Source organism: Vanellus vanellus (genome assembly GCF_965231255.1).
Source record: "Vanellus vanellus genome assembly, chromosome: 6".
NCBI lineage: Eukaryota > Metazoa > Chordata > Aves > Charadriiformes > Charadriidae > Vanellus > Vanellus vanellus.
In genome coordinates, this window is record NC_138911.1 from 67,250,417 (window position 1) to 67,262,543 (window position 12,127).

At 49.1% G+C, this 12,127-nt stretch overlaps 1 protein-coding gene across 2 annotated transcripts in view; it reads left to right on the forward strand.

Moving 5' to 3' along the window:
• Nucleotides 1-7,526, forward strand: part of SLC35F4 (solute carrier family 35 member F4) — a gene marked incomplete at both ends in the record, with an annotated part of 131,316 nt that extends 123,790 nt beyond the window's left edge. For both annotated transcript variants that reach the window (XM_082485665.1, XM_082485666.1), the window contains 4 exons: nucleotides 3,023-3,148; nucleotides 4,288-4,480; nucleotides 6,200-6,289; nucleotides 7,285-7,526. In XM_082485665.1, coding sequence (XP_082341791.1) covers nucleotides 3,023-3,148; nucleotides 4,288-4,480; nucleotides 6,200-6,289; nucleotides 7,285-7,526 — 651 coding nt within the window. The remainder of the gene's footprint in view (nucleotides 1-3,022; nucleotides 3,149-4,287; nucleotides 4,481-6,199; nucleotides 6,290-7,284) is intronic.
• Nucleotides 7,527-12,127: the final 4,601 nt, after the last annotated feature.

The window sequence follows — 12,127 nt, forward strand, 5'->3', positions numbered from 1 at the left end:
GATGATGGACCTACTTATTCCCGCTAATACAAGGAAAGGACTGGCTGGATCTGAGCGATGAGTGCACTAAAAGTTAAATCGAGGTCCTTTCCCTTGGAAGGAGGTGATAACTACATTGGACTTTCCTGTTTTGCCTTGTGGGAGACGTTGCTCGAAATATTACAGCTGAAAGGTTTCAGCTGACAGCTGAAATGCTACATCTGAATTTGTGGGCAAGGCAAGACGTATAGCGCAGCCTGAGATGAAACCAGCCGGGCGGTGGAGCAGGGCAAGGGGGGATCTGGAAGCTAATAGGAGGGGCCGTGCTGGTGGCTGAGAGGTCCTGGGTGTAACCCTGTGTTGCTTCACGGCTGGACTTTTGTGGTATTTGAGTCTTAGGAGAAACTGTAAGGAGAACAGCAGTATTACACAATTATATTACTAACGAACTAGTCACTAAACCAAAGGTAGGAGGGAGAAGCTCTGTAGGGACCATTCCCGCTGAACGGGACTGAAACTCATTCTTCTAAGACAATTTACCTGTGTTTTGCTCACAGGTCCTTGGGGAGATGTAAGCTCAGGGGTCAAAATAAGCGTTGCTGCATCTTGGGGGATGGTATGAGAGTCCTGTGCCAGATGTGCCCTGACTTTTCAGCAGGGTGAACGGCAGAGGATGATGTCTTCCAGCACCCCAGCTCACTTAAGGAGTGAAGGCCAGATTCCCATTTAGGCACTGGAAAATGCAGAGTGCTCTCCTGTCCTACTCAGCATCTCGCCCATGAGAGCCCTAAGTCCAGAGATGGCAGTCTTGGATCCATGTTCCTCCTCTGGATGAAGGAACTCAACCCCTGCTCCCGGGATGGCCTGGCTGCTGGGATGTGTTATTCTGGGAAGGAGGGGAGGGAAGTCATCTGGTCCCCTCTTCCTAAGGCCCTTTCAGGTCTCACCAAACCTTGCATTACACCTGAGAGACTGGGAGTACGTATGTGACTCCAACCCTAGACATTAAGTTGGGGGATCTGGATTTCAAGTGCCATTTCACGATGGATTTGGAGGTATCAACGGTATCATCAGGTTTAGGTGACAGCTAGGCAGCTTTGTTGAACTGTATCTTGGAGGTTGGATGTTGTCAACAGGAGTAAGGTGGGATATAGACACTGCGCTGTGGGTTGTGACTCTGCCTTCGGCACTGCGACTGCAATGCGAGGGGGTACCCGTGTGCCTCAGTTACCGGTAAAATAGTGGTAATGGTGAGAGGGGAGTACTTAAAGCTGCTCCCAGGAGATGCGTTCCTCAGTGAAGATGTTGGCCTAGATATCTATGGGATTTAGGAGCACTAACGTTTTTACCTGCAGTCTCGGAGGTTGGCTCCACCCTGGGAGTTGATTCTTGGTTCCCCGTTGTCCCCCATGTGTGGACCTTTACCTGAGCCAGGCATGCGTCCCTGTCCCGTGTGTCCCTTGCAACATGGGTTTGCTCTACCGGCTGGCTCTGTTGAAAATTGTTTGGTGGGATTTTTGTGCTTATTGCCTCAGTCTGGCTCACATCTGCTTGGTATGACTATCAGTGGGAGTCTTGGTAAAATTGTGCGATCTGAAAGTCAGGCTTCTCTGCAAAAGGGCACGTGATTTGATCAAGATGCCTTTAAAGTCTTTGGTGTGAAGCATGGGAAGCTTAGGTTTGTCTAGCAGTAAGTATTTCTTAAGTGAAGTTTAATGAGGTCTTCCAGGAAGCAAGTGTCCATCTCGCGTTGGTGTTGGCTCAGGCGTTGTACCACAGCTGCAGGAGCAAGAAGGTAAAAAGCCCTGCCTGGCTCAGCAGCTGAGTTCAGGAGCCGGTCGGTGCGGCAGTGTTAGCGGAGGTCAGCGCTTGTCTAGGTGAACCACATCTGAACCACATCAGTTTCTTCCTTTGTATGACTGGGGAGAGCCTGCCTCGCCTATCCGCTGGGGAGCTGTGTGATTTAATGGGTATCTGGGACCAGAAAACGGGGTCTGAACCTTAAATGTTGCTGCTGATTCTGTAACAGCCAGCTTTGGGTATCTGCATTTGTGCATCTGCTGCTCTACACCCAGCTCTAGTACGTGAACAGCCTTTTTATAATGATAAAATGTTTAATGTATTACTAATTTTTTTTTTAAAAATCTCTATTAAAAAAACCCTGTCTTTCAGAAATGTGGCTGTGATTTTCCACAGGTCTGAGGAAACACATTTTCCTCTGCAATCCATGGAAACTAGGTATGCAGTGTCTTTGAAGTTCAGGCTCCATATTTACCTGCTGAGGGCAATTAGGTAGAGAGGGGGAGTTTTTCAAAGAATAAAACATTTTGGGGTCCCTACCACTTGCTTAAAGTCCTTGGAGTCAAGACCCAGGATTTCGGATATGGTGTACTTCATTATTTCTCTTCTTTCTCTTTGAAGCTCCTTAGAAGCTCTGTCTGGGATTTTCAAATTGGGCCAAAAATCTAAGCACAAAGGTACAGGCTTCATAAAGGAATTTGGTCATGTCTGTCCAAGAAAGCTGGCAGGGCTGTTAGGAAATACCGTGCACAGCTGGGGCAGCCTGGAAGAGCTCCCAGCGGTACACTGGTATTCCACGATACAGGGGTCATTCTCTTGGATTGGTGTCCAGGATGGTTGGCCATCTAGATGTTTGCATTTCAAGTCAAATTGATGGCTTTGCTAAATATTTGTCTTCTTGTATAGTAGGGCATAATGTCTTAAAATTTCTTTATTTTGGACTTAAATCTCCAAAATGGATGTTTGGCTTATAAAAGACTTAATGATGGATGTTCTGTCAGTAGGTCCCACAAGAATTGGCAATGCTATAGATCCATATCGCCATCAGTGCGTACACTTTCGTTATGTTTTACATCTCTCCCAACCACACATATTTTTCCCTATTTAAGGGAAAGCAAGAAAGCTTCAAAATCAGAGAAAGTAGCTAGTAGCTAGGCACTCATTAAAACCCCACACAGTGATAATCTCTTTCCGTGTAATGAAATTGCGCTGAGCTTTACGTTGCTTTGCTTTGTCTGTGCAGATAGTTGCAGCGATAATGGCAATCACAGGAATCGTAATGATGGCATATGCAGATGGTTTCCAGGGTGATTCAATTATCGGGGTAGCGTATGCTGTTGGATCGGCCTCTACATCTGCATTGTATAAGGTAGGTCATAACTGTTTATTAGTATTCTTCTGTTCTTTAACACTGGATGTTAAAAATGCACGAGGTCAAAGTGAATCACTATACAATAAATGTTTTACTTTATTCATCCCTCCTGCATCATTCATATTGTGACCAGGCAAAGTCACAGTGTCAGGAAAATCTACTAGGAGGGTAATTAGTTGTTAGCTGCCAAATATTCAGAATGACTTTGCTTTATGAGCCTTCAATGAAAGCTCCATTGCTATGCTGCAAGGAGTTTAGGATCATGTTTTAATCATTTCCTGCCACCGCAGTTTATCGACACTATTTCGAAGAAGGGGTTTGCCACGTGCAGGAGGGAGGAGAGCCCGAACGCGAGTAGTGCCGCTTTTTCCCTGAGCGGGGCTGGAGGGCTCAGCCCTGGTCTGCACTGCAGCTCTCTCGCGTATTCCGCGCTCGTGCTGGGCTTGGAGCCCCTGCCTGCGCCTGGGGCAGCCGCGGCGTTCGAGACACGCAGGGCTTTGCCCCCTGCTTGAAAGTAGTGGCTGCTCTTGAAGGCGGGGGGTGAAGAAGGCAGGGACGGGTCTGAGTCAGAAACAGGTTGGGCTAAAGGTGGCTCTATTTATTGTCAGCTCGGGGAGGTGTGTAATGAGGAGCAGAAGTTTGGATTAAGTTGTAGTGGGATGAGAAGTTGCCTCCCAGCTTTAGGCTTCGGTTGTCTCGCTGATAAATGTGTTGGGACCATTCGCAAATCACTGGAAGTGCATTCATTCAGGCTCGTGCAGGACGAATCCTCCACGAGGCTTGGGCTACCTGTGGAGCCGAAGCAAGTCCCTGCAGGCTAAGGTTGTCCCTCACAGCAGGTTTATGCAGTGGAAGCCACTGGGCTCCTGACAGTGCCAAGTACAGCCCAAATCCCGTAACTTTCGTTGCATGAACGGTGCTGTCTTCAGGTTCTTAGTTACATTCACTCCTCGTGGTGCTTTGTTGTTCAGACACAGCCATCTGCCCTGTCAAACGAGGTATCCCCCTCGGGGCTGAAACACAGGAAAGGGCAGAAATCAGACCAAAGGTCCCCTTGCAGAAGTTGCAGGGGGACTTCCCAGTTGCTTCCCGTGACAGGCATGGTCTGAAACGCTCTTCTCTCCTCTCCTTTGCAGGTTTTGTTCAAAATGTTTCTTGGAAGCGCAAACTTCGGGGAAGCAGCTCATTTTGTTTCTACCCTGGGCTTCTTCAATTTAATTTTCATCTCTGTTACCCCCATCATACTGTATTTTACAAAAGTGGAGTACTGGTCCCCCTTCTCCGCTGTGCCGTGGGGTTACCTGTGTGGAGTAGCTGGCCTCTGGTTAGGTATGTATGTGATAAAAAAATTTACTCATTTTTCTAGCTTTTTTCCCTCCCTGCCCACCCCAATACAAAATTAGCCCAGGCACAAACAATCCCCCCCCCCCCCCAAGCAGCAGAGCTCGCTCACAGATTAAATCTGATCCCAGGGCAGAGTCATTGAGAAATGATTCATACTTTTCATGAGAGGCCTTAATACTACTGTTAATAGCAGAGAATATACATGAAGGACTCATACTTATTGTCCACTTTCCATCTTTACATTCCTACTGCAGTTCCATAGGTATTTCCCTCTCTCTCTCTCTGGCACAGCTTGGTTGCTCTACATCCAATTTCAAAGGGCTGCGCGTACCCATGCCAGTTCCTGGCATGCTCGGGGGGGGGGGGGGGGAGGGCGGCATGCACTGACATGGGGACCCACAGCACGGGGGTACCTTTCTGTGGGTGCTGCAGTGTTCAGGTCAGAGCTCGCCCCGCTTTGCGTTATCCTGCGAAGGCTGGTGGCATTCCATGGCCTGTGGTCTTCACCTCCCCACCGCCCTTCCACGACGCTCCCTCTTCCAGAGCCACAATGGCTAGCCGCTAGCCAGGCAGAGTATCTGTTGGATTCAGCCCCGCGGCGTTTTAATTTCCAGATAGAACAACATCCTTTCTTGGAGTAAAGTCTCTATTATTTCATAATTGAAGAGGGGTTTTGTCTCCACTAGAAGTATATTAAATGGAAACAAAGAGGAATGTCATTGCCCATGCACGCAGCCATCCTGAGACACAGTTGGGCTGACAGCTGAGGGGCTGTGACCACCCCGAAACTGCTCTAACCAGGATTGCAGCTGCTCTGAGAGCACCTAAGGGACAAAAAGTAGGGCTAGTTTATCACCCAGCGATCCACCCAAGCGTATAATCCCAACCACCAGGAAACAGTCTTGCTCTTTTTACCTTGGGGACTCAGCAGCAGGACTGGGTGGTGGGTGATCAGCACCAGCCCGTGGCTGCCAGAGCTGGAAGAGCACCCTAGGAGATGGTATGGAAGGGAAGGTTTTGCAGTTTGCTTGTGATCTCGCAAGGAAATTGGAGCTGGCTGGGAATGCTGTCATGTTAAAAAAAAAAAAAACAACCCATAAATTAAAGGTGTTGAACATTTGTACTTCCACCAGCTTTCATTTTGCCTTCAACGTGGCAGCAACACCGTGGCCTCACTCCAGCCTGCTCAGTTCGCAGTTAATGTCATCGGCTAATTGTATTTAGTGTCCTTTAGAGTATGAGTTCCTGCTGCTGTCACCTTTGGTGTGTGGTCCAGCTGGAGGGGTGTGGGGCCTTTCATCAGTAAAATGTCCTACTGAGACAAGAACACCACAAAAGTCAGCCCAGAGGGGAACCTGGGATCACCACCCTTCTGGTGGGAGGAGAAATGATGGCTTATGGCAGCAAAACTAGGTTGTTGGTATCTGATTAACGCTTGGACAAAGCTGTGAAATCTGAGTGTGGTAACCTTGGTATCACAGTTTGGGAAAGGACGTACAGCCCTTCCTCTTCCCCCGGGGCAGAACTTCCCCTCATTTCACACTCATATATAAAAACATAGAAGTCAATCACTTTGCGACAACTACGTCATTGTGCTGTGCATACTGAGTATATACCATACTTGTAGGGTCAAGGGGGAGGAGAAAAGGCTCACTATAGTGCTTTTTCCCATAATCATGTATTGTCTTCTCTGGTTTTTCCTAGCTTTCAATATTCTGGTTAACGTTGGTGTCGTGCTTACATACCCCATTCTGATCTCTATCGGGACAGTGCTCAGCGTCCCTGGAAACGCAGGTACGAGTACCGCGGTTGTCGGTGGAAGGATAAAGACACGGGCACGCAGACGGTAGAAACAGTTTATTGTCTAAATAGTCAAAATCTGTTGTCACGTATTTCAAAAGTAGTTCAGTCTCTTTCATCTTCCATGGATGCTCCTGGTGATGATGGGTGTTTAAGTTGGTGAAATCCTTTTATTTTTTTTTTTTCATCTCGCGTGCTTTCTCTGGGAGCGACGGGGTGCAGCCGTACCACGCAGAGGAGAGGGGGGGCTGAGCCCCAGCCGGCAGCCCGAAGCTGCTGGTTGCTGCCAAGCCGTGGCAGGGTCAGTGTGCTGCTGCCCCGCCGTGCAGCAGCAGGGCAGGGTGTACGTGGGGATGTTTACTCCGGAGTCCTGTCCCCTTGAATAGCCTCTGTGTCTGCTCTTCCAGTCTCCCCCTCCACCCTCTTAGCCTCGCCACTCCATGCATCTGAGCATGTTTTCAAAGAAACATCTATTTTTAGGGGAAGGCAGGTCGGACCTGAGAAACAGGCAGTGCCTGTAAGAGGCTGCTGAGGGGCTCAGATGTGCTTTTCTTGCTGGTTGTGGAGTTGGGAGCCCAGACCTGGAGGTGTCCACTCTAGCTCTCTGACCTGCGTGCCCCTCTCTCCCCATCAAGGATGCCCAAGGATGGTTGGTGGTTGCTGATGCAACCTGCTGTAGGTAAAGAGTTACCATAAAGTACCTTCCCTCTCAGAGCAGAAGTGGAAACCTTGAGGCTTAGACTGGCCCTACGAGGCTTCCTCAGAGCCTGCATGAAGGCAGCGAGGAGATGTGGCGCTTCCAGTACCACGCTCTCAGGTCAAAGCTGTTCTCCGCACTCGGGGAGCTGGTCACTCTAGAGGACTGAGAGCAACGGGGCCAGTCTCACAGCCAGAGTGCAACACGCAGGTTACAGAGATGTGCCAGGCTGCTGTGATGCTGTACGTTATCCCGCTGCAGTTTTGACGGCGTTGTTGTTTCTTCTTCACAGCTGTGGATCTGTTGAAACACAAAATGATCTTCAGCGTAGTGAGGTTGGGAGCCACCATCATCATTTGCATTGGCTTTCTGCTGATGCTGCTCCCCGAGGAATGGGATGAAATAACCCTGAGGTTCATCAATAGCTTGAAAGAGAAGAAAAGTGAGGATCATGCCGATGACATCACAGACTCCAGCGTACACACGAGAAGCAGAAGTAGAGCTAATGGGACAGTGTCTATACCACTAGCTTAGGGCTGGTGAACTTCAACTGCACGCAGATGTATATTCTGTGAATATAGCTTAAATTTCCTCACTACTTGTATGCTTAAAAATGACATTTACTCTGAACTGGGGTTGGACTGTAAGATAAGAGAAATACATCTATAATAAATGTTTACATTTATACACTTATCAAGGAACGGGTGTAAATAACTGCAATAAAATGTTTTGTAATAAAAACCATTTAAGCTTGTGTCTTACTGAACTGGTGGGTTTAAAATATGGATGAGGTCTACATCGTTTATCTCCTGCTGGCAAAAGCAGAGCCATTCTCAAGGACACAAATCTTGGATATTTCCAGCTAAATCTCAGAATTGGACATGTTGACTTACTTTCAATAAAGTGACCTTTCAGTGAAGTAGTTTTGGAAAGCCATTTCAAACCTCTCCCGGCATTTTTGAGAATTCATTTCTGAACAGAGCCCATGTTCACGTTGATATTAGGAATTATAATCAGAATAAATATTCTGTGATGTGCAAAACATTAATTTTTCATTAAGTTACGTTATTGCGAAATATGTCAGGAAAGCTACTTGGCGCATAACCTGGACGTGCTACAGTGCTGTTAGCCAAGAAGTGTGGTGCCACAAGCACGTCTCCTCTCCATTGAATATTGTGCCCAGCGGAAATCCGTGGCTGAGTCTGGATGTCCTAACCCATGCAACACCCAGGACGTCAGCGGGGATGATGGTACAGGCAGGCACTGCCGAGACACTTTGCCTCCCGGTCTGGTTGGAAGAGAGAAGTCTGTTGCTGAACATAGGAGAGTGGCATCTTTAAGTGAGCGTTTGCCAGTTCAAACAGTTCAAACTAGTTCCTCTAGTTCATAGTTTTGTAGGATTTCTACCTGCCCTGGTCACCCAAACGGAGTAACTGAGCTGATGTTGATGGTGCGTCGCCTCCAGGACTGCTGCGACACCCGTAGCTGGTTGCACACCCTGTCCCAGCCTTTGCTAACGAACTGACCCTGCTCAGGCCACCCATGGTTTGCTCCACCTGTGGCGGCGTAGCTACAAACGTCCTACAAACCTGAAACCACCCATAGCTTCACTGCCCTGGCAAGGCACCCCCCCTCCAGTGGGAGCCCCGCATCCCTCCCAGAGCCACGCTGAGCCCCGCATCTCTCCGACACCAACTTTCTACCAGCGCTCCCGGATTTTAGGTGCCTTTAGTAATGCCAAAAATAGCCTTATTTATCTCTTTTTATCCCAGAAAAGCTGCACTCCCAGCTGAACAACAAGCTTCTCATGAGAGATTGAGCACCCTGGATCGCCAGCGTCCCTGGGAAATGTCAGTTCCCATTTTCTAGAGGTTTGACCCAAACAAATAGTTTTCTTAACCTCCACCGTGGAAAAGCCTTTCAAAAGCCAAACCAAAGCAACCACCCCACCCAGTTCCTTCCCTAAGCCTGTCCCTGTGTCATTTAGGCTGGCTGTTTTCTCTTACAGCGTGCCTAGGATCAACCACGCAAGATGATAACTTTTATTTGAAAGTACCTGATATGCAGACAAATTTTTTTCCCCCCTTTTTTTTTTTTTTTTCCTAAGGAACAATAAAAACAACTGGGAAGTATCACAGATGGCCGAGCTCTACTGGCCTGCCCACTGTTTGGGAGTTTGATCAGCAGCTAGTAGGGGGTTTTTTGATGGTTTTTCTGCCATGGGAAAAAAAAAAAAAGCATTCATGAAAGGAAGTTTTTGTTATTAATAAAGCCAGTTATATGATAGCAACAACTGCATTTGTGATGGAAATAACAGCAAGAGCGCACCCAGCACAGAGCTGTGATTTATATGGGGGCTGATTACAAGCTCACCTCTCCACGAGCCCGTCCTGGCTGGTGAGTCCTAACGAACCCCTCGTACTGCGCTGCTGCCGGGGGCGGGGGGGTCCCACGGGAGCCCCATGGCTTGGAGGCGTCCTGGGGGCACCGCTGGCCCCAGGAGCAGAGGTGGCAGTGATGGGGCTGGAGGGTGGCGGCAGGCAGCGCGTGCCCATGGCCATTAGGGCTTAATACTGCTGCAAACAAAGCAATTAACGTGAATAATAACAGAAGTACCTTTTTAATTTGACTCTCTTCTATCTAATTTCTTTTTATCTTTTAAGGTTCATGTCTAAACTGTTCCTTGCAACCAGCAGAGGTAACAAAATACTTGTGTATATTAAAAAAACAAACAAACAAACCAACTTGGGCTCTTTCATCCCACAGCTGCAGAATTAGGGCTGTGGAAACCAACGCAAACATCCGTCCCCTTTGCACGAAACCCAGAGGTGTAAGGTTTGGGTACACACAGAGTCTTTTAAAAGTCTCTTCTAGCATTTGAAAAGATGGGCTCGGCTCCTGGTCTGCTGCTTTTGAAAGGAGCTAGACATGAAAAATAGTCTAAAAAATTGAATTATACCAAACAGGAGATGCTGATGGGACGATATGGCTGAGAGCAAATAGCACAGGGCGGCTTGGGCACCACCCCAAGTCGATTTTGGAGTTGATATAGTCATTTACATTACTAGAGAGTTTGAGAGATGTGTTTTACTGAAATTTTAGCTCCTGCCAAACTGAACACATGGGAAAAACAAACATTTCCTTTCAGTATGCGTTGATGAATACATTCTGGCAAGCGGCCTGGTGGCAGCATCTTCAGGCCCAGGACTGGATCCTTCAAGGAACCCTATTGAGTATTCAGCAGGGAAAATCACGTGAAATCCCCGTGGGTTTGAGTCAGTTTTCCCCTGCTTGCGCTGTGCCGTGGCCGGGGGCACAGCGCGTCACCGTGCCAGCCTGTCACTCCCTGCGAGCAGCCCCTCTGCATGTCCCTCCCCGGGGGAGCAGCGGTCACCCTGCCATTCCTACGGGGAGAAAAGACGCGTAGCTCTGAGCCCAGCAGCCACCTTCCGCCTCACACCAGCCTTGACGGACACCGCCTAACCCAACCCAAGCTTTCTGCTAGGAAGGAGCAGCCCCCACATTGCCGCCTGTACAGTGGACAGTGCTGAGGGTTGAACCAGGGCTGCCGAAGGCTGTCCCCTCTCTGCCACCGCTTCGCTCCCCCAGCCCCTACTGGGGGCGGGGGGGCAGGAGGGGTTTGGTCCCGCATCTTTGCCACCATCAGCTCCGGACAATGTCCGCCGCTGTAGCCACAAGCGCCCCAGATGCCCAGAGGCGAGCAGGTACCTAATCCCTCAGTTACATCCGTGCCCAGATGTTTTCCAGGGGTGCTCATCCCGCTCGGCAATGCCTGAAGGACTCCTCCTTCACCCGCCGCCCAACCTGCAGTTTATCTTCCTTATTAAGTGAGGAAGGTAATTGTTTTCCCTGGAGCGCAGCTCAGCCTTTCAGCCGGAGAAAACCCATTAAACCCACGAAATCGGACAATAAACGGAGGCTATTTTGCACAACCGCATCAGTGATCCATCAGAGGAACGCAAACCAATAATCACACCCGTCAAGTCACTGATCAGATGTGGTCAATTCTGCCGCCGTGGGCATCTCTGATGAGCCCTTCTACTGTCTCCGGCAACGCGAGGCTTTCATTTCAGTTGCGCCGTCTCATTCGCGCCCCAAGGAAAATGCCAGTTTTGATCCGGCAGCTGCGTTATCAGATTCTCCTTCACGCCAGGGCCCGGCTCTTTGCAAGAAAAACAAAACGTGCTGCGAATAACCCTCCCCGAGCATCGCCGCCTGCGCCTCTCCAGAGGGCTCAGCCACCAGCCACCGCCGACAATGTTATCTCAGCACCACCGGTGTCCTCGGCTGGGACTCGGCTGGGATAAGATGAGCATCCCCCGTTAGTACAAGTGACAAGCAGCAGAGGGAGGAACGAGCCGTATTTCTTAACTTTACAGATGCATAATAACAGGACCTATTAGTCAGGCTGGTGTGTATCCCAGTCAGTGAAATGATGCTGGATTATTGTCCTCTCTTCACTGCTCCGTTTTTGCTCACGCTATCGCTAGCTAAACGCGCTGCAAGCGTAATACGTGACAGCAAGTCTATTCACATCGTTACGGTTCTTTCTGCTTTACTCGCCAGAGATTTGCATGAAGTCCAGGCGTTATTTTGGCAAAAATCCGTGCCACCCACTTTCCATCTCCTCTTGTGCCTGTGTTTTTTGTAATTTAAAACTCATTTTTAAGGATAAGCATTAAGGCAGAGGCAACCCGCCGTTGCGGCTGGATGTTAGACTGGTGCCCTGTGCCCAATCCTCCCCTTGGTTCCCCTTTGCTCCACGTGCAGGCGAGTAACAAACTCTGTTCCTCCATGGGAAAATGCCCTGCCCCAAGTCATGGTACTGCCTTTCCCAGTATCTTCCTTAAAACAAGGGCGTCAGAGCACTTGGGGGTCAGTGATTTCATTTTGCCTACAATAAATTCGCTGGAAAATCAAATTCTGGCAAGATCGGTATCGCTCGCAGGTTCCAGCTGAATTTGGTGGAGGGTTTCATGCAATAAACGAAATGGGAAAAAGCTATAAAGAGCCTCCAGCTCTGCTGGGATGGCTGATGTGCTCTCCCTGACGGCAATCTACGGGCCCAAAGCTCCTTCCAGCCCCACGTCTCTGCAGCACAGCGCTTGGGAATG